Genomic DNA, 27,272 nt, shown 5'->3' on the forward strand with positions numbered 1-27,272 from the left:
ATTCTGACACATGCTACAATATACATGAACCTTGAAGACATTATGCTAAGTGAAATAAGCCAGTCACAAAAGGACAAATATGATTCCACTTATATGACATAGCTAGAATAGGCAAATTCATGGAGAGAAAGTAGAACAGTTATTACTAGGCGCTGGGAGAAGAGGAGAATGAGAGTTATTATTGAATGGGTATAGATTTTAGTTTGGGATGATGAAAATGTTCTGGAGATAGATAGTGATCACGATGGCAAAACATGTGAATGTACTTAATGCTAATGAACTGTACACTTGAAAATGGTTAAATTCCCTAGTGAAATTCATAGAGACAGAAAGTTAGAATGGTGGTTGCCGGAACTGAAGGGAGGGAGGAATGGAGAGTTATTGTTGAATGAATACAGAGCTTCAGTACGGGAAACAGAAAGTTCTGAAGTTGAGTGGTGGGGATGGTTGTACAACAGTATAAACGTGCTTAATGTCACTGAACTGTACACTTAAAGCAGAATATTATTAATCAATTAGAAAGGACTCTATAAAGTCTATTTAGGATCCCAAGGCTAGAAGCAAGCTGTTAATACTGATTATTGCGAATTTTTCTACAATAAAGCTGCACTGCTTTCATAGTAAGAGTGCTTTATTCACTTAATATTGTTTGTTGACAGTAAATACACAATTTAAAATTTTTTCTTGACTTTAAACAACTAGAAATTGTAGACAAGATAATGTTCTGTGCAAGAAAGGCCTACACTCCAGTCCAGGGACCCATATGAAAAGAAAATGTCCTGACATTAAAAGATTGCCAAGTAAAGCCATATTCCACATCTTAAAGCAAAATTTTTTTTCCTAGGATTACCACTTTAATCTACCAACTACTTTGAACTACACTGGGTAAATTTTTGTACAGAGCATGCAGACACTCCTTTTCACCACCAGATGGAGCATATACAATTAAAATCACACTGATTTTAGAACTTGGGGATGAAGGAGAAACTAAGTTTAAGAAGATGCTGTGGAAAGTGAAATATATCAGGGTTTTTCTGGTATTGCAGGTGAGGATTAGGGAAACTGAAAGCCACAAAATGCTACCTATACTTCATCTGATCTGTTTTAGATGATAATGTTTTAAACCTACATTAAATCATATTATTAATACACATATACTCAATAAATCATGATTTTTTCTTTTTTTTTGAGACAGGTCTAGCTCTGTCGCCCAGGCTGGAGTGCAGTAGCATGATCATGGCTCACTGCAGACTCAACTTTGGGGGCTCAACTGATCCTCCCACCTAAGCCTCTCCAGTAGCTGGAGCTACAGGTGTGCGCCACCACACCTGGATAATTTTTCTATTTTTTCTAAAGACAGCGCTTCACCATGTTGCCCAGGCTGGTCTCGAACTCCAGGAGTTTGAACTCCTGCATCAAACGATCCACCCAACTCAGCCTCACAAAATGCTGGGATTAAGGAGTGAGCTACCATGCCCAGCCTATATCACGGGATTTCAAAATTGTGCAGTATATCATACCAGATGATAGACTGGATTTGGGAGTCAGAAGTCAGAATCTGGGCTTTGCCAATAACAAGTTAGTGACCTTAGGTGAGACACTAACTTAGCAAACGCTAACAATTGCAAAATAAGAATTGAGCAAGATCAGCATTTCCCAAACTGTGTTCAGCTGAATTCTAATGCCATAAAATGATGACTGATGATCCTGTAGTCAAAATACACTTGGAAAATGCTTCATACTATAGCCTCATCCTTATCCTAAAATAAGTAATGCGCTAGCATATTACAGTGTTGAAGAGTCTTACAGGAAAGAATCTTGTTTCACTCTAAAAGAATTTCTCAAATTTATGGAACCATGGAGCTCTTTTATTCTCAGAACACTTATGAAACAGTCTATACCACTAAACTTGTATTTCACAAGAAAACACAGTTTGGGAAGTGCTGGTAAAATGATGTCTAAATGTCCTACAAAGACTTTCAGAACACTTCCAAACTGCCTATATTAGGTTAATGATTTAAAAATAATTTCTCCTAGCACTCTCATTGGAAGTATAAACTGGCACTAACTTTCTGAAAGGCTATTTGGCAAAATGTACCACATTTTAAACATGGCATATTATTTGCCCCATTATCTTACCTCTAGGATTCTCCCCATAGGAAAAAACCAGACTAATACATAAAGATGTATTTACAAGGATATTCAATGCAGTAGTATTTATAACGGAATAAAGAAAAAAGAAAACCTAAATATCCAGCAATGGGGAAAGAGTTAAATAAATTATAATATATTCAAATAACAAGCCAGGTGCGGTGGCTCACGCCTATAATCCCAGCACTTCGGGAAGCTAAAACAGGTGGATTGCTTGAGCCCAGGAGTTTGAGACCAGCGCAGATAATATGGCAGAAGCCGTCTCTACAAAAAAACAGAAAAATTAGCCAGGTGGGGTGTGGTGTGCCTGTAGTCCCAGCTACTTGGGAGGCTGAGTGGAAGGACTGATGGAGCCCAGGATGTTGAGGCTACAGCGAGCCATAAGTCATGATCACACCACTGTACTCCAGCCTGGGTGATAGAGTGAGACCCTGTCTCAAAAAACAAAACAAAAAAAGCAAAAACAGAATAGTATTCTGTTACTTAATGGGTCTAGAGTTTATTTAGTGGGTAGTCCTTACAAATGGTAATCCATATTTACTGACAGAAAAAGATACCCATACCCTACAGACAGAATAAAATTGCATGTAAAATGTGATCCCATACACATAAAATTGCCTATTTGTGTGTGCCTACAAATTGTCTGGAAGGACTCTTACTAAAAATGTTAACATTTCACACCCATTAGGATGTCCTATTATCAAAAAAGCAGAAAATATAAAGTGTTGGCATAAATGTAGACAAAACAGAACCCTGTGCATTGCTGGTGGGAATGTAAAATGGTACAGCTGCTATAGAAAACATTATGGCAGTTCCTCAAAAAATTAAACATAGCATTACCATTTGATCTAGCCAATTCTGTATCTGGGTAAAGCAGGGATTCAAATAGGGTATTTGTATACCAATGTTCATAGCAACATCATTCACAATAGCTAAAAGGTGGAAAACACCAAAATGTCCATCAACAGATAAATAGATAAACAAAATATGGCATACACACAGCATGGAATATTATTCAGCAATAAAAAGAAAGGAAATTCTGATACATGCTGCAACATAGATGAACGGTGAGTCAGATATTATGCTAAGTGAAATAAGCAAGATAAAAAGGATAAAATAATACTCTATTATTCCAATTATATGAAGTACCTAGGGTAGTCAAATTCATAGGGACAGAAAACACAACAGTGGTTACCAGAGGCTGATGGACAGAAGAATGGAGTTATTATTTAATGGGTACACAGTAGAGGAATATGAAAAATTTCTAGAGAAGGACAGTGGTGATGCTTGCAATAATAATGTGAATGTACTTAATGTCACTGAACTGTATATTTGAAAATGGTTAAAATGATAAATTTTGTGTCATGTATATTTTACCACAATTAAATAGGCAGACGGCAGTGGCTTATGCCTATGATCCCAACAATTTGGGAGGCAGAGGCAAAAGGATTGCTTGAGCCCAGGAGTTCGAGACCAGCCTGGGCAACAAAATAAGGCCCTCGTCTCTGCAAAATAAGTAAGATAAAATGAAATAAATAAAATAAATACTTTTTTTTTTTTTTTTTGAGACGGAGTCTCGCTCTGTCGCCCAGGCTGGAATGCAATGGCGCAGTCTCAGCTCACTGCAACCTCCGCCTCCTAGGTTCAAGCGATTCTCCTGCCTCAGCCTCCCAAGTAGCTGGGATTATAGGTACCCACCAACATGCCTGGCTAATTTTTGTATTTTTAGAGACGGCGTTTCACCATATTGGCCAGGCTGGTTTAAATGTTAACATCCGTTATCTCTAAGAGAAAGAACTAGAGGTGATTTACTTTTAAATATAGGTTTCTATATTCATTGATGTCTTCCTCCTATTCCTGTTCCTTCCACCCCTTGAAGACTTTTAGCTCAATGAGCAGGATTTATTTTATGTATTTATTTTTTATTTTACTTTAAGTTCTGGGATACATGTGCAGAACGTGCAGGTTTGTTACAGAGGTATATATGCGCCATGGTGGTTTGCTACACCTATCAACCCATTATCTAGGTTTTAAGCCCCGCATGCATTAGGTATTTGTCCTAATGCTCTCCCTTCCCTTACCCCTAACCCCCGACAGGTCCCAGTGTGTGATGATCCCCTCCCCGTGTCCATGTGTTCGCACTGTTCAACTCCCACTTATGAGTGAGAACAGCGGTGTTTGGTTTTCTGTTCCTGTGTTAGTCTGCTGAGAATGACAGCTTCCAGCTTCCAGAAAAAATATTTTTGGAAGCAACATCATTCCCCTAGCTAGACACCATCCTGTGAGTTTACAAAGCCTTTGCCTAATCACTTTATACAGTGATTATCCATCTCCGTAGGCCTATGGAGCAAATTTAAGCCAAGAGTAGACATGAGGACATTGAAGGGTATCTCAATCACTCAAAAATATTTACTGAATGCCAATGAGTCAGCTACAGTGCTAGGTACTGGAATGTACACATTATCTCCCTTAATTTCATATGAGCTTAAAAATTACCATATCTATTATTATCTCTATTTTATAGATAAGGAAATTTGGGTATTATATTTAATGATAGAGATGTATACACTATAAAGTTTTTTTAAAAAACCAACTGCAAGCAATTATTTACATTTGTTTTTAAAATAAAGTCATGTGTCCCAGCACTTTGGGAGGCCGAGGCAGGTGTATCACGAGGTCAGGAGGTCAAGACCATCCTGGCTAACATGGTGAAACCCTGTCTCCACTAAAAATAACAAAAAATTAGCCGGGCGTGGTGGCGGGCGCCTGTAGTCCCAGCTACTCGGGAGGCTGAGGCAGAAGAATGGCGTGAACCCAGGAGGTGGAGCTTGCAGTGAGCCGAGATTGTGCCACTGCACTCCAGCCTGGGCAACAGAGCAAGACTCTGTCTCAAAAAAATAAATAAATAAATAAATAAATAAATAAATAAATAAAGTCATGTGTGTGTATAATTTTATGTATACATCAAAAATGTTAATAGTAATCTCTGAACAGAAGGCTCAAAGGAAATTTGTCTTTCTTTGAAGAGTGTTTATCTCTAATTTTTAATTTTTTATCATTGCAAATGTATTCCTTTTGTATTAAGGAAAAAATTCATAATGTTATATATCAAAAGGTATTATTATAATGATAAATAAATATGAAAGCTAATTACATTACCATAAGAAATTCTTCTAACTTCTTATAGGATCAAATCATAACTTTAGATTAGTACAACAAAATCATCGGTAAGAGAAAAAGTTACCATGTGGAATTCCACTTACATTCTGTCTTTTCCTTTTTTCCTTTCTTTCCTTTAGAAGAAGTAGATGAACGAGACGATGCAGCAGACTGAGCTCCTGATGAATGCTGGGAGGTAACATCCACAGAGGAAGGATCATAGGCAGACTTTCTGTTAGAATGGTCCTCCTGAGGGCCTAAAGTGCTACTGTCAAAGAATAAATAATAGTAGTTCCAGAAAGAAAAGTCTTACAACACAGCTAAATTAAAGATATTTAAAAATCTATTTAATCACTAGGAGACTATAACTACATCAAAGATGGCTTCCATTTTATTATTAATTGTTTTAACCACCATAAGCCTGCCTGGATTGTTGCCTATGGTTCAATTTATTTATTTATTTATTTTTAAATTTTTATTTATTTTTTTTTTTTTTGAGACAGAGTCTCGCTGTTGCCCCGGCTGGAGTGCAATGGCGCGATCTCGGCTCACTGCAGGCTCCGCCCCCGGGGTTCACGCCATTCTCCTGCCTCAGCCTCCCGAGTAGCTGGGACTACAGGCGCCCACCACCTCGCCCAGCTAATTTTTTGTATTTTTAGTAGAGACGGGGTTTCGCTGTGTTAGCCAGGATGGTCTCGATCTCCTGACCTCGTGATCCGCCCGCCTCGGCCTCCCAAAGTGCTGGGATTACAGGTGTGAGCCACCGTGCCCGGCCTGTTCAATTTATTACTAAGAAAAATCACAGGTAAGTGAAACCAATAAAAACTAATATTTAGAGAAAAATATATAATATTGAATACTGGAAAATATGGCCTCAATTTCTATTCAAATTAATAATTTATATATTATAACTATTTCTCCTCTTATAATCTTATGGAGAACAATAACTTAATATGTTCTACCTCTACCTGGAAATAAAATGCATCAAATCATATTGATTGGTGATATTAAATGTCACCATAATTAAATCTTTGAAAGTTTTTATTTAAAAATTTGATATTTTCCTTAGAGCTCAAAACTTAAAACTATGCCTTTTCTCATATAATTTTTATACCTATTCCTATTAATCTATTTAGATTTAACTAATTTGTAAGATTACCTAATAATTTTACATGGATTACAATTTGTAATATTTGAAAAAGATGATATTAAATATGAATAATTACAGATAAATGTATATGGCAGCTAAATATAGGGAGAAAATTCTCTTCCACAAAGTCTGATTCACTTACTATGTGACTATGTACAAGTAATTTAACCTCTGCTTCAGTTTGCTGTCTAAAACAGAAATGATAACAGTAATACTTTCCACATCAGGCTATTATAAAAATGAGTTAATATCGGTAAAGTCCCTCAGTCCCTTCAGTATCTTGCACACTAAGTGCCCAACAATTATCAGATGTTATAATCATTATAATTATTGTTTTTCAAAGCTTTGCAAATTTTTCAATGTTTTCTTGATTATAAAGAAAATTACTTATTACTTGGAACCACGGAGTCATGTATCTATCTGATCTTCCTCAATTCTATCACAGAAAACCATTTCTTAAGCTTTTTATGTTAGTATACCATGGAATAATTTCCCAATACTCCAATACTCTACTAGGAATTCATGGACTGATTTCATAACCTATACTCTGCTTACTATGTGCCAGGCCCTGTTCTAAGTACGTGATTTTTTTCTTTCTTTCTTTTTTTGAGATAGGGTCTAGCTTTGTCACCCAGGCTGGAGTGCAGTGGTGCAATCTTGGCTCATTGCAACTTCCACCTCCCAGGTTCAAGCGATTTTCGTGTCTCAGCCTCCCTATATTTCATTTAATACTCATAACAACTCTATGAGGCAGGCAGGTACTATTAATGTCCCCATTTTACAGAGAAGGAAGCAGAAGCATAGGAAGGCTAAGTAATATGCATAAATACAAACAACCAATAATCAGGAGAGCCTGCATTTAAACAAAGGCAGTCTGGATCCACAGCCCATGCTCTGGATCTCCACTATGATGTGCAGCCTCTATATGTATTTTTAAACAAGCAAAACTTGGCTAATATTCAGACCAGAGTTCTCATTTGCACATTTTTCTCACTCTTCAGAGTTTATTCCATATTGCCAATATATTCTTACTGAGGTTCAAGAGTTGATTTTTTTTCTGTCAAAGTCCCAGTCCCTGGAGAGGAGACAAAATCATCTTCATATGAAACACCGCTTAGAGGAGTTGCGGTGGCATTCAAAGGCCGTGATGTTGATGTTCCTCTGTCCAACTTGTCTTCAAACCCTGACAAAAGTAATAATTGAAACATGGTTAAAAACGAAAATCAAGAAACTGTAAGAAAAGCATCCCATACATGGAGATTAGCAATATGGGCTTAGGGACATTTTAGTTTCCTTTAATAGTGCTTCTTTTATATTTACCTTTATATCCAATGCTACTTTTTTAAAGCTTTTTATTAGGAAAATTTTAAAACATACATGAAAACAGGGAGACTAGTATAATGAAACCAAAGTATTCATCATCCAGCTTCAACAATGACCAGTACATCACCAATCTAGTTTCAATTAAACCTCCTACTACCTTCATCTACCACCCCCAGACTATTTTAAAGCAAATTCCAGATAACATTTCATTGTCATTTCATCTCTAAATACTTCAGTTTAACTATAAAATCTTAATGAAAATTTAATAGAATTTAAGAAGAAACAGGCCGGGCGTGGTGGCTCACGCTTGTAATCCCAGCACTTTGGGAGGCCGAGGCGGGCGGATCCCGAGGTCAGGAGAGCAAGACCACGGTGAAACCCCGTCTCTACTAAAAATACAAAAAATTAGCCGGGCCTGGTGGCGGGCGCCTGTAGTCCTGGCTACTCGGGAGGCTGAGGCAGGAGAATGGCGTGAACCCGGGAGGCAGAGCTTGCAGTGAGCCGAGATTGCGCCACTGCACTCCAGCCTGGGTGACAGAGCGAGACTCCGTCTCAAAAAAAAAAGAATTTAAGAAGAAACAATTTTCTTATTAAAAAATGATGTTGAGTTAAGCATTTTACTTTCATCAAAAGAAATCAAAATAACTTTCAAATCTAAACAAATTTAAAATTACCACTAATAGAAATGTGGCTAAACAAAAGAAAGCAATAGCATATGAAGGTCTATACAAGACCATTAAGAAATACCTAAATATGAATTCTGGGAAAAAGCAATGTGATACCCAGTTGAGCATAAGAGGAACAGATGAAATCCATTCACTATATAGAGGGGAAATTTCCAATCCGGAAATTCTAAGATAATGTTAGTATAAAATGGGCAGATTCCATATATAGCAGGAAGGATAGAGAAAGGGACTTGAAGGAATTGAGTCTATCACAGAAAAGAAAACTGTGTTGCAGGATTTCAGGGATAAGAAGGGAACTTTAGAAGTTATTGTTTTAGGAATCAAATATATAGCTACATTATTGTTTAAAGTCTGATTGCTACTCAAATTAGTTTTAACAAACAGTAATGTAGTTGTTTTCACATTAGAAATGTTACTACAGTTATCCCTCTCAATTCTTGATTGCTATATTCCCAAGAATTCACAAATCATCACTGTATTAAGAAACATACTTAGTTTCTTTTCTTTTTTTTTGAGAACGGAGTCTCGCTCTGTTGCCCAAGCTGGAGTGCAGTGGCATGATCTCAGCTCACTGCAACCTCCACCTACCAGGTTCAAGTGATTCTCGTGCCTCAGCCTCCTGAGTAGCTGAGATTACAGGTGCATGCCACCACACCCAGCTAAATATTTTTTGTATTTTTAGTAAAGGTGGGGTTTCACCATGTTGGCCAGGCTGGTCTTGAACTCCTAACCTCAAGTGATCCGCCTGTCTTGGACTCTGAAAGTCCTGGGGTTATAGACGTGAGCCACCGCGCCCGGCTTATACTTAGTTTCTATTGAAGTACATAATTATGGTCACAGAAAATGTAGTATATACGTGATATATATCCAATCCTGAACATCATCTATGAATTTCTCTGAACTAGATAAAAATTTGTACAACTACCAGTCTCAAATATTATTTTATGACAGTAACAATTTTAAAATGAAATTTTAAAGATTAAATTACTAATACTCTTATTTAAGGCTTGCAGGAAATTTAGAAGACGACTAATATGGACAATAATAAGTCTCCATTATCCACTCAATGAAAAACGTGTACTAAAGGATATATCTCGTACAGAAATTATAATTCATCTTAATATACAAATAGTACAAGCTATACTTATTTTTCTCACCTTTTCCATATAACTGATAGGATTTTGTAAAAATATTAATGACGCTATGTGGACTTCCCTTTGCTAATTCTTCCCATGGTCCTTTGCTTTGCATACCACCTATGTGCCCAAAAAGTGGCAAGAATTTTTCAGATTCTTTCTGAAACTCTTTGATGGGTTCATAACTATTTCTTTCTCCAGGACAAAATTCCTTTTCTTTTAAAATTTCTGCTACTTTCAAAAGGGGCTGTCCATCCTGGTCTCCCTCTTCTTCAGAGAGACTCCCCTCACTAAGAAGAGGCCCTTCACTGACTGAATCTATGCTGGAACCAAGAGATATTTTGGCTTTGTCTTGAGAACAGGCTTGCATATCAGAGCTAGAAGAGTCAGTCTGCCTTTTACATAACTGTGCCAGTAGCCCTTCTGGTTTGGGACCAGGGGATCTCACTCTAAAGCTTGATATGGCACTCTGTGGTCTTATCATCTCAGGAAGCTTTTTAAATTCACTAAGATTGCCTACACCAGGAAGATCATCATCAAAAGTTGCATGAGATACACAGGTTCCCAGCATCTTCTGAATTCTGGCAGAGAAAACATCTTCATTATCATCTTTCACAGGTGGAGTTACAGCCTTGGTCCAAGGTCCATCTTCTTGAGGTGCCTGCTGCACATCATACTCAGTGTTCCATGCTGACCCATAGTTAATGTTGGCCCCAGCTAATTTCTTGGCTTCACTTTCAATTCTGCTGGACAAAGAAGCAGCTGTTGCTTTCAAGGCTTCAATACGATCCAGTTTACTCTTATATTGGCTGGCACTAGGTTTTAACAAGGCATCTGTATAAGCAGCTGGTGAGGTCACATATGGTTGAGGTGTAAAAGTTAATGGCCTTGAAGCCATATTATGATTCTTCCTGGTTGGTAAAATAGATTCAAAATCCTTATGCAAAATTCCTACATGCTCTAGACTCAAGAGATGGGAGAGTAAACTTCCAGCTGTTCCAGCAAAAGGCTGTGGTTGAGAATGGTGAACTTGTGGGCTCAATCTTTCAGGCTGCATCCATGTAGATTCCATCAAGTCTTTTCTGGAAATGAAAGTCACAATATGTTAGTTAGTTAGTTAACTAAACCACCATTTAAAAAAAGTTTTGTTTTTATCTGATTATAAGAGTAATGAGTATGCACTGCAACAAAAAAAGGACAGATAAAAAGTATAAAAAAGATAAAGATCATTCAGCAAAACAATAAAAAAGAGGCAGTGTTAATATTTCATTTAGAATTATATCCTTCCAAACATTTTTCTATTTGTACAGTATGTTTTGGTGGTATTGTTTTTATAAAAATGGGATTTTACCATATATACTGTTTTGCAAGCTGCTTTTTTCAACTAAGATGCCATATTTTTAAAAAACTATTAAAAAGGCAGTAAGATCTTTAAAATTCTATAAACAGAATTCCTTACAATACTGATTATAAAGAATTTTTAAAATAACATTACATAAAAGACAAATGCTTAAAATTGCTAAATATTAATGTAGACATGATATAGATTATTCTAATCAACAAATATTTACTATATGCTGAACACTTATGTTTAACAAAGTACATGCTAAATAGGGAGGTTATTATAACCTATTAATACTTGTAAAAAATTAATGAATGTGAAACAATCAAATGCAAAACTATCAGTGCCAACTATAAATATGCAACTATAAATATAAATATACAGGGTAGGGTATCCATTAAGTCTAGAAACAGAATAAAGATGCCCTAAACAACATTATGTGTATTTACCTATATTTCCAGACCATAGACTTCCTCTATATTAAGGGATACTACAGAGAGATTACAGGATGATGTCAACTATTAAGAAGACCCTTAGAGGAACAGGCCAGGAACAGTGGCTGATGCCTGTAATCCCAGTACTTTGGGAGGCCAAAGCAGGCGGTGACTTGAGGCCAGGAGTTTGAGACCAGCCTGGGCAAAATGGCGAAACCCCATCTCTACTACAAATACCAAAAAATTAGGTGGGCATGGTGGCATGTGCCTGTAGTCCCAGCTACTTGGGAGGTTAAGGCACAAGTATTGCTTGAACCCGAGAGGTGGAGGATGCAGTGGGCCGAGATTGTGCCACTGCACTCCAGCTGGGAGACACAGTAAGACTGTCTCAGGAAAAAAAAAAAAAAGAGAAGAACATGAGGCTTTGTCCTTGGTCTTGTCCATTATTTTAGGATGATGACATAAAGATATGCTTATCAAACTTGCAGATGACAGAAAGCTGGGAGGCATGGCTGACCCAACAAATGACCAAATTATGAGACGAATTTATTTTTATAGGCTGCAATCTAAACCAAACTAATACGGATAAATGTAAACTTCTGCAATTGGGTTAAAATAAGTCATCTGAAGGGGGGTAACCAGGGTAATAAGAAGCTGAAAAGCATGTCATTAGAATGAAGGAAGGAAGACTAGAGCACAGACTCTATGCCTTAGAATATAGGCTATTACAAATGCAAAGTGTGAGCTTATTGGGACCTAAACTAAGCTGGTAGTAATAGGAATACAAAGGAAGTTATAATATAAAAGATATTGATGAATAAAAATCCAAGAGCTTTAAATTCAAGTATTTAGAATGCCAATTTTATAGCAGATGCTATGTTGATAGTAGAGAAACAGGAGACAAAAATGAATATACTTAATCCAGTTAATCCTGAGCTGGGCATGGTAGCTCACACCTGTAATCCTAGCTACTTGGGAGGCTGAGGCAGAAGAATCAATCACTTGAGGCCAGAAGTTCAAGACCAGCCTGGGCAACATAGCAAGCTCCTCATCTCCAAAAAACTTAAAAATAAAATAAAAATTAGCTAGGCGTGGCGGTGCATGCCTATAGTCGCAGCTACTTGGGAGGCTGAGGTGGGAGGATCACTTGAGTCCAAGAGGTTGAGGCTGCAGTGAGCTATGATCGTGCCACTGCACTCCAGCCTGTGTGAAAAAGCAAGACCCTGTCTCCAAATTAAAAACAAATAAAAAGGCTTAATCCTTACACTTTAAGATCTTAAGATCTAGCAGGGATGACAAACAAACAGCTAAAATAAGACATTACAAATACTAAAACAAAGATTTAAAAAGTTCAGTAGGGTATAGATGAAGAAGCAATTAACTCTGCTAGCCAAGGAAAGTGTTTGTTAAGCTGGGTCTTCAGTTCTCAAGGTGAGATATGAAATCTGGAGTTTTCCAGGTAGCTAACACAATAGGATATGAAGAGTAAGGAAAAGAAACGCCAAATTTTAAGCAAAAAGTAACAGGCTTTTAAACATAAAGTTATGCTAAAACTATTAACGGGGAATGGGGGAGCTCAGAAACTGGGTAGCAAGAAAGTGGACGCAATAAGTTAGACATCAGGAGTCAAAGTTGGATATTAAAAGAAAAGTGAGGAACTGGTACAAGGTAGTATGGTCTAACACTACATTTGTTTGTGTTTGGTTTGCTTTTAATATTGGATAACTTGTTTAGAATTAGAAGGAAATTCAGAGAAAGATAAAAATTGAAGACAATATAGCAGGGTACGTCTGACAATAGGACTGAGATGAACTAGAGAGTATCACCCATCTAAAAGCATTCAATCCTCTCCAGAGACGACACTTAGAAAAATAAGTAAATAAATAAAAGCATTCAAATTCGAAACAAAAATGTTAAGTTTATTTATACTTAAAGTTTGAAATGTATTTAGAACCTTAAGCAACTCATATGAAACATTTCACTTTTGGGGAGTAGTATGTAGAGTAGTTAAAGCACAGGCTTCTAGAGTCACACTGGCTAAATTAAAACCTATCTCTATCATTAATGTTTTGACCTTTGAGAAAGCTCTCTAGGCCTCAATTACCTCTTCTGTAAAACAGGAATAACAGTACCTAACTCAAGGAATTACAAGGATAAAGTAAAATAATATATGCAAAGTACTTAAATCATTGCCTGGAACCTAAGAAACGCTAATAAATGTTAGCTATTTTTACTGACAGTATTATTCTAGGGACAATGGGGTAAAAAAAGGACCATATGGGCCAGGCGTGGTGGCTCATGCCTGTAATCCCAGCACTTTGGGAGGCTGAGGTGGGTGGATCACTTGAGGTCAGGAGTTTAAGACCAGCCTGGCCAAGATGGTGAAACACCATCTCTACTAAAAATACAAAAATTAGCCAGGTGGTAGTGGCACACCCCTGTAATCCCGGCTACGTGGGAAGTTGAAGCAAGAGAATAGCCTGAGCCTGGGAGGCAGAGGTTGCAGTGAACCAAGATTGTGCCACTGCACTCCAATCTGGGCAAGAGAGTGAAAACCCTGTCTTCAAAACAAACAAACAAACAAACAAACAAAAACCATAACCCAAAATTGGATAGTGATTTTGATTTCTATTTATGCATTCTCAAAGAGTTTTAAAATCTTTCCCTTTCCAAAATGGTTATTATTACAAAGTATAATTTATAACCACATAACCTAAACATCACCTTTACTTCCAAACTCAAATAGTTTTTTGTTTATTGTAAACAATATATTACAGCAAAAAAAATTTAAGAAAATTTAAGGTAAAATAGTCTGTTGACTATCTGAAATCAAATCAGATCCCTTCCTAGTCCTTATTAGTATGTTCACAAGCATATCCAAAGGTAGCTCTTGAAAGTACGATGGATAAATTGTTCTTACACATAAGAAATTTTAAATAGCAGTGGACACAAAAATCCCATTTGAAAATTATTAACCACAAACACTTTAAAATTTCACCATCATTCATTCATCCAACACACTTTTAGTGTGTGTTTAGTTCACAGAAGGCAAGAGTGCTTCCAACTGTAAAAGAAACTGACATTTACATTAAAAGATAAAATTTGAACAATTAGCCTAGGGTATACAGTAAGTAGAGATGTGCACTATGCTTAAATTTCAGAAGATACAAACCAATTTCTAAATAAACCTCTCTGCTCTCTTGTTCACAAAGGTCAACAAAATTCACTGAACATAGACCACTCCACTAAATTTCATGAAAAAGAAAGAATCTTAATCATCTTTCTTTCTTCCCTTTCTACCTTGCAAGAGGCTGTGGAGGTTCTGAGAGAGACATGTCACTACTGGAAGATGCACTTGGGGGACGTTCCTGTACTTTGTTTTCTTTGTCAGATTCTCCAGATGGCTGATACCCTGGTTTGGCCTAGGAGAAAAGGACATCAAATTTATATGAGTTCTGTCACAAAGATATATTCAGGTAGCACCTAAGTTAAACATTAAATCACCTCAGCTCTACAAAAATCATAAAACGTAGTGTTTTTTTTTTTTTTTGTCAAATAAAACCAATTAAAATTTATTTTGTCTTAAAAACAAATATTACTAATAGCAAAACACCAAATAAAATCCAACGGGGAGCCAGGCACTTTCAGAGGCCGAAGTGGGAGACTCACTTGAGTCCAGGTGTTCAAGACCAGTGTGGGCAACACAGTGCGACCCTGTCTCTACAAAAAATAAACAATTTCCCAGGCATGGTGGTGCACACCTCCTGCCTCCCCTTCTACCTCTACCTTTTTGCCTCTGCCACCCTTGAGACAGCAAGACCAACTCTTCCTCTTCCTCCTCCTCTCAGCCTACTCAACATGAAGATGACGAGGATAAAGACCTTGATGATCCACTTCCACTTAATGGTCAACATATTTTCTCTTCTTTATGATTTCCTTAATAACATTTTCTTTAGTGTATTTCATTGCAAAAATACAGCGTATAATATAGACAACATATAAAATATGTGTTAATCAACATTATATTATAAGGCTTCCAGTCAACAGTTGGCTATTAGTAGTTTAGTTTTTGGAGGATCAAAAGTTATATGTGGATTTTCAACTGCAAAGGGGTTGGCACCCCAACCCCCACATTATTCAAGGGTCAACTGTATTTGTTCAGTACTACAATGAAAACTATGCAGGGATGTAACTAATAGCAATGATGAGAGGAAAATAAATCAGTAACAATCACTGTAGGAAATTCTTAATTCAGCTTTTATTTTCCATCACATTTATCACATTACTCCTCATATTTAATACATTTCATGAAGGCCATGATTATTATAAGTATTATCTGAGCATACTAGGAATGATGGGTAATTTTTAAATAGTATAGCAAATAAGCATTTCCTAACCATGAATGACTCTCCTTTGTATATGTCACTACTATTACCTGTGTTTCCTGCGTAACGTGTTGATGAGATGGCTCTTCAAGCAAGGTCTTTTCTAGTAGCAATTTGGAGTAAGTTTCCTGTAGTCGCCTAGTTGCTGATGGCTCAGAAGGAGGCACATTTTTTACTTTAGTAAAGGCTTCCTTCTGCTTCCGGTAGAGCTCTTGTAATCGTTTGTTTTTCTGTTCTGTAGCCTCCTTTTGAGCCTTCTTCTCTTCATTTTGCTTTCTCTTCCTTTCCTCCTGCTGCCTAACAATGTACTGTCGTACCTCGTCTGTGTCATAGTGGCGCCTTTTGGAAATAACAGGAGGATCTTCATTAGCTGTTATTTTGTCAGGTTTTCTTTTTACTGGGCTGTGACTCCTAGGAGCATGTACTGGTGCTGATGACTTCTGATTCTGTAACTCTCCAGTATCTTGCTTTGCAGTGTGAGCTGTAGAATCCAGCTGTAGGTCATCAAGAATGCCACGAATTTCAACAGGTAAAAAGTCCTTATTTAAGGCAGTATTTTCCTCCTGCTTATTATCTGTAAGAGATGAAGCTTGTTTCTTTATATTATTTTCAGACCGAGATTTACTTCTCGAACGTTCTGAGTTTCGTTGAAGATGTCTATGTAAAACGTCCAACCTGGGATCCGATTCTGCTCTTCCAATGTGACCCCCTGCAAAGTATGAACTGTTAGTGATATACTGAAATTCTATACTCATTCCTAAGAATTAACGGCATTAACAAGAAAATTACAGAATTTCATTTTATCTTACTTAAACTCAAATTCAAATATCTTACAGTCTTCTGAAGAACATTATAAAAGGAAAGAAAAGCCTCCCTTTTTAGCAGTAAAAGAAGAATCTCAATCTTCTGAAAAACTATATTTCCTTGGTTTGTTTTTAAATACAGTTTGAAATATTTCTGGACAAAAAAGATAGCTCTTATGGTTGTTATGAATATTTAGTATTTCAATTTCTCTCTTATATACATATTTAATGTTACCATTTCTCTCTCTCCACAACCCCTCAAAAGGCTGTTAAAAAAAAGTCAACAATCTTTTTAGTGGAAGGCATCCCAATGAGAAGCAAGGAAATAGAAATGCCTTAATAATCATAAAAAATATATTTTTAAAGCTTTGCAAAGACCAGACTGCATATGCCAAATGAAAATATTAGTTTTTCTGAAAATTCTACACTGACCCACTTCATAATTACATGAAATGGCACTATGTTCAGATAAGTTTATCAAAGGATTTCTGAAACTTTATATTTCCTGTTGATACAAGGAAAAGATTAGAATTAGTCTCTCATCTGATCACATTTACATTTTTAAACATCCGTATAACAAATGCTCAAATATTTTTAAAATTTTGTGTATTTTACTCTATTTCCAGAGAAAATGGGCAAAGTTTAGCAAGAAACATATGAAGAATATAATGATTCCTTTTACTAGAATGCTTCTTCTACAGAGCTAGGGATTTGGGTCTATTTTGCTTATTCTGAAGCCCTAGAGATTACAGCCGTGCCTGCTATGTAGTGGGCACTCAGTAAATATTTGTTGAATAAATGTTAAGCCTCTACAACTCTCCAGTGAAGGATGCAAAAAAATATACAGAAAAAAAATCATTTTATCATCAAAATATCTGATAACATGGCTTTAGACTGAGAATACACATGAGCGTATTTACAAGCTAGATAAAAGTGAAGAGGCCCAAATACAAAGTATTGTGTATGTACATTGACTTCTATATAGATGCCAAATTATAGTTGCAACTGCATCTTACTGAATCCATTCCAGAAGTTCAAATTAAATTGAAACAAATTTGGCTGCTGAAAAGAAAAACTGGCATATGAGTATTTATATTTCACGTCCCAAAATTACTGTTCATGAAAAAAGTAGTTATTTGAAATAGCACTCACTCAAGAAACTTTGACAGGAGAAAAACAGTGGACTTGAGGGTCAAACTAAACAGTTCTGCCACCAAATCTGACACCCACTGACTACATAACCCTTGGGAAAAATCACTTCTCTTTCAGAGCCTGTTTCCTATCTGTCAAATAAAAAAATCCAACCTTGTGAATGTTTGTCCATGTTTGCTTGAACATGTTGGGATGAACCAGATTGGACTTGATTCTCTCTAAGGTCCCTAAAAGTCTAATATGATTTCATTACAATAATGCTTTCATATTCACAATGACAGCTAAATGTAATTAATATGACATAAAATTTTTCAAAAAGATGATCATAAGACCTATATGCAGATATTATCCATAAACAAGCCCAATAGAACATTTTTTTCTTTTTTGAGCTACATTCAAAATTATAAAGTGAAGTCCTAACACATTCTTAAGAGTACTTTTTCCTTCTCTAAGTACTTAATAGCAATTTTTAATTGTTTTCTCAACAATTTTAATTATAGCTACTTACCAGATTTAGCAGTTCTTTCTCTTCCACCTCTGTCACTTGATGCTGTTCTTCGCTCTTTTGGCTCCATTCTGGGAGCAGGTCCCAGAATCTTCTTTACTAATTTTTGTCCATCTCGCCAAGAAGATGTACTTATAAGATGACTACTACCTAAAAAAATACATTGCACTGAAATTAAAACTTAAATTTTAATTGTAAGAAATGTATCTACTCAACCATACAGGTTTTATTATTAATCTTATGCTCATCTGTCAAGGTCAAAAGATTTACAATATAATGATATTTTTAAACCCTAACCTCCCCAAGTCAGTTAACCGTTTGTTTATATCTTGATTTATCCACATATCTGAAATAAATGTAAAATGCTTTCAAAGTACCAAAAAATGATTCCTAAACCTCAAGAACTAAGGCACAAGACCAGCCTGGCAACATGGCAAAACCCTGTCTCTACTAAAAATACAAAAAATTAGCCAGGTGTGTGGAGGGTACCTATAATCCCAGCTACTAGGCAGGTTGAGACACAAGAATCGCTTGAAACCAGGAAGCAGAAGTTCCAGTGAGCTGAGATCGCACCCCACTGCACTCCAGCCTGGTGATAGAGCAAGACTCCATCTCAAAAAAAGAACTAAGGTAGCAAATTTGACAAAACAAAAATATGTCTTAACATACAACAAGTGTTTAGTTTACCAATATCTAGCACAGTACACGGCACATGATAAAATAATACGTTTGCTAAAAAAAAAAAAAAAATGATTTAATCAAAGAACATGTAAAAAATTTGGAGGAAACATATAACAAAGAGTTAACAATGATTACTTTTGAAGGGGATGATATTACAGGGACTTTCACATTATATTTTACAGATATGTACCAAAAGTACACCTACTTTTCTATGTACAAAACAGTAACATTTAAGAAGGATAATCATTTTAAATGGCCATCATAAAAATTAAAAAAAAATAAGTGTTTCAATAAATACAGCTGTTTACCAGGAGAAAAAAAGATTTTCATCCACTAGCTTCAGAATGTAAGAAATTAAAAATTAAGCAATCATCTCAAAATAGACAGTGACTTAAAAAGAAATGAAATAAAAGACTGTTTACAAAATAGAAACTACAAAAAATAAACATACAATAAAAGTGTTCAAATGCAAAGTAATATAAGAAATAGAGGTCGGGCATGGTGGCTCATGCCTGTAATCCTAGCACTTTGAGAGGCTGAGGCAGGACGAATGCTTGGGGTCAGGAGTTCGAATCCAGCTTGAGAAACATAGCAAGATCCTGTCTCTACAAAGAATTAAGATTAAAAAAAAATTAGCTGGGTACAGTGATGCGTGCCTGCAGTCCTAGCTACCCAGGAGGCTGAGGTGGGAGGATCACTTGAACCCAGGAGTTCAAGGATGCAGTCAGCTATGATCATGCCACTGTGCTCCAGCCTGGGACACTGAGTGAGATCCTGTCTCAGAAAAAAAAAAAAAAAGAAAGAAACAAAAGAAAGGAGGGAAGAAACAAAATGACAATGAAAATAATGTAGTAGCACTTCAAGCCTAATTAAATTATTGTAACATTTTTACATTAATAGTCAATGCTGGTAAAATAATAATAAAATCATTCTGCCTACACATTACTTGCTGAAATATAAGTGGGTATAGTTTCTTTAAAAAAAAAAAAAAAAGCAAACATGGGATTATGTTCAGGGACCCCAACAGTATTCATGCCCTTGATCAATGATCCAACAAACAGAAATTTATGCAATATAAATAATCTAAAAGAAAGAAAAAATAAATGAAAATGTTGACTGTATCATTTTTATAGTATCAGAAGTAACTAAATACTGAAGAATGGTGAATAGTTACTATTTCTACTAGAATATTGTGTGGCCATTACAAATGACAATTTTCATAAGAAACAACAGAAATGTTCCTGTGAAAAGATGCAAAAAACCAATGAAATTTTACATATACAAAAAAATTTAAATAAACAGTGATTACCATAACATACTATTACAATTTTAAAATGAATGTAAGGAAACATACAAAGTAATACTAGTTCTTTATTTAGGTCTGGATAGTGGTTTTATCTGTTTTCTATTTTCCCAGCTGTCTGTGATGCTATTTTATTGTATTTATAATAAAAGACATTCCATTTAGAGTTTCTTTAAAAAGGGCTTTAATTTATAAGTTTAAATGGAAGTATCATTTTAATAAAAACATCAATTATAAAAAGGTGAGTTTTAATGTGTGCTGTTTACTTTAGAAATGTTTTTGCACCTTGTTATTAACCTTATACAGTTGACCTAAAATATTTAAAGGGTTTTACGTATACTGCTCAATCTATTTATAAGAAACTTGATGTTCTTATGTGAAATGAAAGAACAGGCTTCTCTTCAATTTCAGCCTGATTTTCTGAATCAAAAACAAGCAACCATGAATACACTGGGTAGTTATTTATACATGTTGGCATCTGAATATGCTGAGTGGTTATTTCTAAATTCTAACTTTCTGGAACAGTTACACACAGTCATTGGTTAAAAAAAAAAAGGAATTTCACTACATAAACTATTAATACAGCTTTAGCACATTTAATGACTCTCTATCTAGCTCATTGCCACAATGCATACATGAGAGTTAGCCTACCACAAAACTGGATGAATACAATCCAAGATCAGTGTTCATAAGTTTTAGTGGTCCCTGTGCTTCATTTCAAACTATGCTTCTGACGACAGTATTACATAATGCCACATGAAACACAATACTTTTTAAAAATGTAATTATTGCCTGGGTGCAGTGGCTCATGCCTATAATCCCAAAACTTTGGGAGGCTAAGGCAGGTGGATTGCTTGAGGCCAGGAGTTCAAGACCAGCCTGGCCAACATGGCAAAACCCCATTTCTACTAAAAATACAAAAATTAGCCAGGGGTGGTGGCACATGCCTGTAATCCCAGCTACTCGTGAGGCTGAGGCATGAGAATCACTTGAATCCAGGAGGCAGAGATTACAGTGAGCCAAGATTGTGCCACTGTACACCAGCTTGAGTGACAGAGCAAGACTCTGTCTCAAAAAATAAAGTAAAATAAAATGTAATTGTTAATGCTCAGATAACTCACGTTTTTGTAACATTTTATTTTTTTATCTGTATATAGCAAGTGTCACTCTATTATGACATCTAAAGTTAACAATGGGTGTCACAAAATGAGTTATCTGCCATTCTACTGATTAGTGTATGACTAGAAAAACAGACGCCTGATCAAAAACCAGCATCCCATCAGTTTTGCCCTGGTGTTCTCATAACATCTTGTGACCTCTTACCGCAGCACTAATCATACTTTATTGTAATGACATATCTACTATTTCCTGACAAGACTATAAGCTCCATGAAGGCAGGGGCTAGATGCATCTTGCTTACCAATGTATTGTCTTAGTACAGCACAGTACCTCACATACAGCAAATATTCAAAAATATTAATATTTGTATAATGAATGAATGAATTTAGAATGTCTCCAAATTGAAAGTGACAGGTTCCCAACTTTCTCCATTCTCTTGGCCCAAATTACTTACTGAGATGAATATGACATTCTAAATAGCCATTTTCAATATAGCCAGAAATAATAATTACTATTATCAGTGGAGTCATAGCTAACAGTTGAGTCCTTATCATGTGCCAGGCATTATAACAAGTGCTTTGGGGTATTAACTCCTAGTTCTCACAACAACCCTATGGGATAAATACTACTGCTTTCCCATTTTACATATGAGAAAACCAAGGCACACTAAAATTAGCTCATTTACCAAAGGAACAAAGCTAGTTATAAATCTGGGCAATCTGGATGAGGGCCAAAATGTTATGCAACTAGAGAAGTTATCTTTTCTCCATTCTTGGTCTATTCAGAGTTCCACCTGACCAATACTGGTTGGAACGCCGTAGTTCTGATGTGCAACATTTATTCTCTTTTGAGAATAAGGGAAAGGATTCAGTGACAATCAGAAACAATCCCCTTGTATGGAAAAGTTCACAACATAAAAATTACCTTTAATCTGGTTAACTTATATTAAAAATAATAATAGAAAAAACTGGAGAGAAGACAGATGTGTTCAGTATGTTGATGAACATATATGAACAAATGGTTTCGTGGATGTATAAAATTATGAAAATATATCAAACTATACATTCTAAATATGGGCAGTTTATGTCAATTACCCCTTACAAACACACACACACACACACACACACACACACACACACACGATATATAAAATGTATTAATTTTTTATATGTGCCAAACAATGAGAACTTTTGGTAATAGTAATATTTAACTTCAAGATGGATTAAAGACTTAAACGTAAGACCTAAAACCATAAAAACCCTAGAAGAAAACCTACGCAATACCATTCAGGACACAGGCATGGGCAAGGACTTCATGACTAAAACACCAAAAGCACTGGCAACAAAAGCCAAATTTGACAAATAGGATCTAATTAAACTAAACAGCCTCTGTACAGCAAAAGAAACTAACATCAGAGTGAACAGGCAACCAACAGAATGGGAGAAAATTTTGCAATCTATCCATCTGACAAAGGGCTAACATCCAGAATCTACAAGGAACTTAAACAAATTTACAAGAAACAAACAACCTTATCAAAAAGTGGGCAAAGGATATGAACAGACACTTCTCAAAATAACACATTTATGCGGCCAACAAACGTGAAAAAAAACTCATCATCAATGGTCATTAGAGAAATGCAAATCAAAACCACAAAGAGATACCATCTCATGCCAGTTACAATGGTGATCATTAAAAAGTCAGGAAACAACAGATGCTGGAGAGGATGTGGAGAAACAGGAATGTTTTTACACTGTTGGTGGAAGTGTAAATTAGTTCAACCATTGTGGAAGACAGTGTGGCAATTCCTCAAGAATCTAGAACCAGAAATATCATTTGACTCAGGAATCCCATTATTGGGTATATACCCAAAGGATTATAAATCATTCTACTATAAAGACACATACACACACATGTTTATTGCAGCACCATTCACAATAGCAAAGACTTGGAACCAACCCAAATGCCCATCAATGACTGGATTAAGAAAATGTGACACATATATACCATGGAATACTATGCAGCCATAAAAAAGGATGAGTTCATGTCCTTTGCAGGGACATGGATGAAGCTGGAAACCATCATTTTCAGCAAACTAACACAGGAACAGAAAACCAAACACCACATGTTCTCACTCATAAGTGGGAGATGAACACTGGGAACACATGGACACAGGGAGGGGAACATCACACACCGGGGCCTGTTGGGGGCTGGGGGGCAGGGGAGGTATAGCATTAGGAAAAATACCTAATGTAGATGACGGGCTGATGGGTACAGCACACCACCACGGCACATGTATACCCTGTGTAACAAACCTGCATGTTCTACACATGTATCCCAGAACTTAAAGTATAATGAAAAAATTAATTAATTAAAAAAAAAAAAAAAGGATGGACATGTTGAGAAAACTAACCTGTTTTGCATTCTGTACTTGATAATTGTGCTACTTTTTGGACTTTTCGTACTGGCTTGACTACTTTCTTCTCTTTACTTTTTTCAGCAGGTTTCTCCTTTATAGAAATATCATCTGAAAAGCAGAAACATTTACAGCAAATATAACAATGATTCTCGTCACTCACTTATCCTCCCCCACAGGAAAAATTGGTATAAAGTATATGCTGCAGGTAGGAAGAAAGAAACCTACATTGAGGCTATTTCTATGGCCCACATAATACCAACATCAACTCCTTTTATGGAAAAAAGGAGTTGGAAAATATATAAAGATTACCACCACTCTACTATTGGGTTCCAATCCTTTGTTATTTATTTATTCTTCTAAGAAACTCTTAAGAAATTTACTTAGTTTCACAAATGCTTTCCAAGTCAGGATCATTGCATTTTATAGAATCTCAGAGGTGAGCACTCTCACAGATTCCTATTTCATTTAGAAATTTCTGTATAAAAACTTTACAAAATACTCAATTTAATATTCTTAAATTAAGGCCTCTTTATGATGATGCTAGTGAAACATGTCAAGGTATTTTATATATACATTCCTACTAATTTTTTAAAAATCCAACTTGCAGAAATAAACTGATTACACAGGTTAAGCTTAAAAAATTAACCTCAATTACGGATCTGAATAAATGTACTTTAAAATATGTGTGGAGTTCTGCATTCTGGGTAGAGTGGAAATAAGTATAAGCAAAGGCCTTAAAGCAGGACCATACCTAGTATCTAAAAAAAAAACAGCAAGCAGGTCAGTGTGAGTGGACTGAACAAAGAGAAGAATAGTAGGAACTAGGGTCAGAGACATATAACTAAGGGCCAGATCATGCAGGGCCATCTAGGCCATTGTAAGAATTTCAGGTTTTACTCAAGAGTGAGATGGAAGGTTTTGAGAGATTATGAACAAATGAGCAAAATTAATCTAAATTAATTTTTAGCAAGTTATGACAATAGACTCATTAGAAGAAGAGCAGATAGAGGGAGACCAGTGAGGAGACTACCAGAATAATCCAGATAGGAAACTGATGGTGGCCTCGATGTAGGTGGTGGTAATGGAAGTGGTGAAAGTGATTATATTCTAAGTATATTTCAGATAATATTACATACAAAATATGAGGGGGGGTGTGATACTCAAGAATGACAAGATTTGGAGACCTGAACAATTAGAGGGATAGAATTAAATGACATGGAGACACTACCAGAGTAGCAGGTTTAAGGGGTATATCATGACCACATTTATTTAGTTGGTTCCATTTTGGATATATTAAGGTTGAGAAATCTATTATACATCCAAAGGGAGACATGGAAGTAGCAGCTGGATACAAGTGAGTTCAGAGGGGAAGTGTGGGCTAAAGACATTACTTTGGGAATCACTAGCAACAGGGAACATTTAAAGCCCTGAGACTAGATAAATTTGTCCTGTGTGCAGATAGATAAGCTGTAAAAAAAAGAATGAAAAATAGAGTGAGTAGACGGAGGGGGAGAGAGAAAATGAAAGAAAGGGAAGAAAAGGAAGGGGGGAAGGTAAAAAAAAAAAAAAAGAAATTTAAAAAAAGAAAGAGAGGGGAAAGAAAGAAAGCAAGCCAGGCAGCCTGCCTGCCCAAGCTCTGAGGACTGAGGTCAGGGCATCCCGATGATTAGGAAAAAAACAACTGAAAAAGAATAATTAGATTTAGGAGGAAAACCAGATACTTATAGTAGTCTAGATGTCAAGTGAACAGTTTCAAAGAAGAAGTGATCAATCATGCTGCTGACAGATCATAACAAATTAGTATTAAATACTGTATTTAGCAATGTGGAAGTCACTGATGATCTTGATAAATACGGACAAACACCTATAGAAAGGATTTAAGAGAAAGAGAGGAGATAAATTGACAATAAGCATAAGGCAACTTTTTGCAGTTTTGCTGAAAACAAGAAACAAACAGGGCAGCAGCTGGAGAAAAGTAATGCCAAAAGAGGGGTTCTTTTACAATGACTGATATAACAGCATGTTATCACATAGTATGTTGATGAGCATGACCTGGTAGAGAGGAAAAACTTGATGATGCAAAAGAAAGGCAACAGGGCTGAAGTAACATCCTTAAATACATAAGAGCAAATAGAATCTAAAAAACAAGTAGATGGGTTAGTCTTAGCTAGGAACATCATAGTTCATCTACCATAACAAGAGAGAAGGCAGAATATGAAAGTCTTTTGACATATTCCACTACTCTATAATGATACTATCCTATGAGGTATATTGTTATTATTCCTATTTTACAGACGAGAAAACCAATAAAGAGAAGTTATGTAACATAGCTAGTATACTCAACTAATAACTGACAAAGGCAGAACTGGAAGCCTTGAAAGCTGATTCCAAAATCTTGGCTCTTAACTATTACATTATTCTTCCTTTCCGCATGAGAAAAAAAAATTCTGAATAGAGTGTTATATAATAATAGCAAGAAAACCGGATCGGACACTTAATGCCACAGAAATGTATTAGTAGAAGCTTTGTGAGGGCTTATTACAAAGACCTCACACTTTAGAATCAGAGTTGGTTTTGAATCTTGGCTTCAATTCTTAATTACTCTATCCAACCCTAGGAAAATGACTCTTTGAGCCTCCATTTCCTCAACTGTAAAAAATACAAAAGACCACTCAGCATCTTGCCCAAGCTCATACTATTCGGTAGGTAGTACCATTATTAGTATGACCTTCCTATTACCCTCTCCCAGTCTTCCATGGGTTCCTCTTGTTTCTAATTCCTAACTTATTCCCTTCCTATAATACTTATTTTTCTTTTGGTATCTTGCTCTCATGTAAGTATCTTACCTGCTGCCTGACAAATTACTCACTACTTCAAAGATCTCAGAGGCCTAAGCAGAAGTAAACTTCAACTAAATTCTGCCATGTTTCCTTCAAATCAGGCAGTCCCAACTCTGAAAGTCCCTCAGTTTAAAAATAGCCTAGTTTCTGTCTCATTAACCATGTAAGCTAATTTTAACCCTGGAGCTGAGTCTAGAGGCGAAGAGAGCCTTATGCCTCAAACCACCACAACTTCAGTGTGCCATGCAGTTAGAGAAGGAAAATATTGTTAGTTTGGTGACAATTTTATGTGTAAATATTATAAATTAGAAGCATGTATGACAAAATACTCAAAACATAAGAAAGCTCTATTCTCACCTGCAAAGTGAAGTGCTAAATCTCGATACAGTTCTCTACTCATGTTTTGAAACTCAGCCTCCTGCCACACTTTCCCATCAGGTGTTCGAATCTTGGTCTCTGAAGGGTTGAAACCTAATACATACCAGTAATATAGAATATTCTCATCAAAGTTGCTTTATAAGTTTTGTTATACTTTTTAAAGCGATAATATAATCGACATACATAAAATTCACTCCTTTAGTGTACAATTCAGTGGTTTATAGTATATTCACAAAATTGCACAACTACTGTCATTATCTAATTCCAGAGCATTTAATCACCCTGAAAGAAACACTGTACCTATTAGCA

The 27,272-nt window shown here is 36.0% G+C and overlaps 1 protein-coding gene across 5 annotated transcripts in view; it reads right to left on the reverse strand.

Moving 5' to 3' along the window:
- CEP350 (centrosomal protein 350) overlaps nucleotides 1-27,272 on the reverse strand; it is a 168,221-nt gene that overhangs the window by 91,174 nt on the left and 49,775 nt on the right. For 4 of the 5 annotated variants that reach the window (XM_032160857.2, XM_032160862.2, XM_032160856.2 and 1 more), the window contains exons 7-14: nucleotides 26,943-27,056; nucleotides 23,740-23,853; nucleotides 18,230-18,376; nucleotides 15,817-16,475; nucleotides 14,682-14,803; nucleotides 9,627-10,687; nucleotides 7,493-7,643; nucleotides 5,415-5,578 (exon numbers count right to left, since the gene is read on the reverse strand). In XM_032160857.2, the coding sequence (XP_032016748.1) occupies nucleotides 5,415-5,578; nucleotides 7,493-7,643; nucleotides 9,627-10,687; nucleotides 14,682-14,803; nucleotides 15,817-16,475; nucleotides 18,230-18,376; nucleotides 23,740-23,853; nucleotides 26,943-27,056 (2,532 nt within the window). The remainder of the gene's footprint in view (nucleotides 1-5,414; nucleotides 5,579-7,492; nucleotides 7,644-9,626; nucleotides 10,688-14,681; nucleotides 14,804-15,816; nucleotides 16,476-18,229; nucleotides 18,377-23,739; nucleotides 23,854-26,942; nucleotides 27,057-27,272) is intronic. The other variant, XM_032160858.2, reaches the window with a different exon arrangement.

Source organism: Hylobates moloch, unplaced genomic scaffold, assembly GCF_009828535.3.
Source record: "Hylobates moloch isolate HMO894 unplaced genomic scaffold, HMol_V3 SCAFFOLD_8, whole genome shotgun sequence".
Classification (NCBI taxonomy): domain Eukaryota; kingdom Metazoa; phylum Chordata; class Mammalia; order Primates; family Hylobatidae; genus Hylobates; species Hylobates moloch.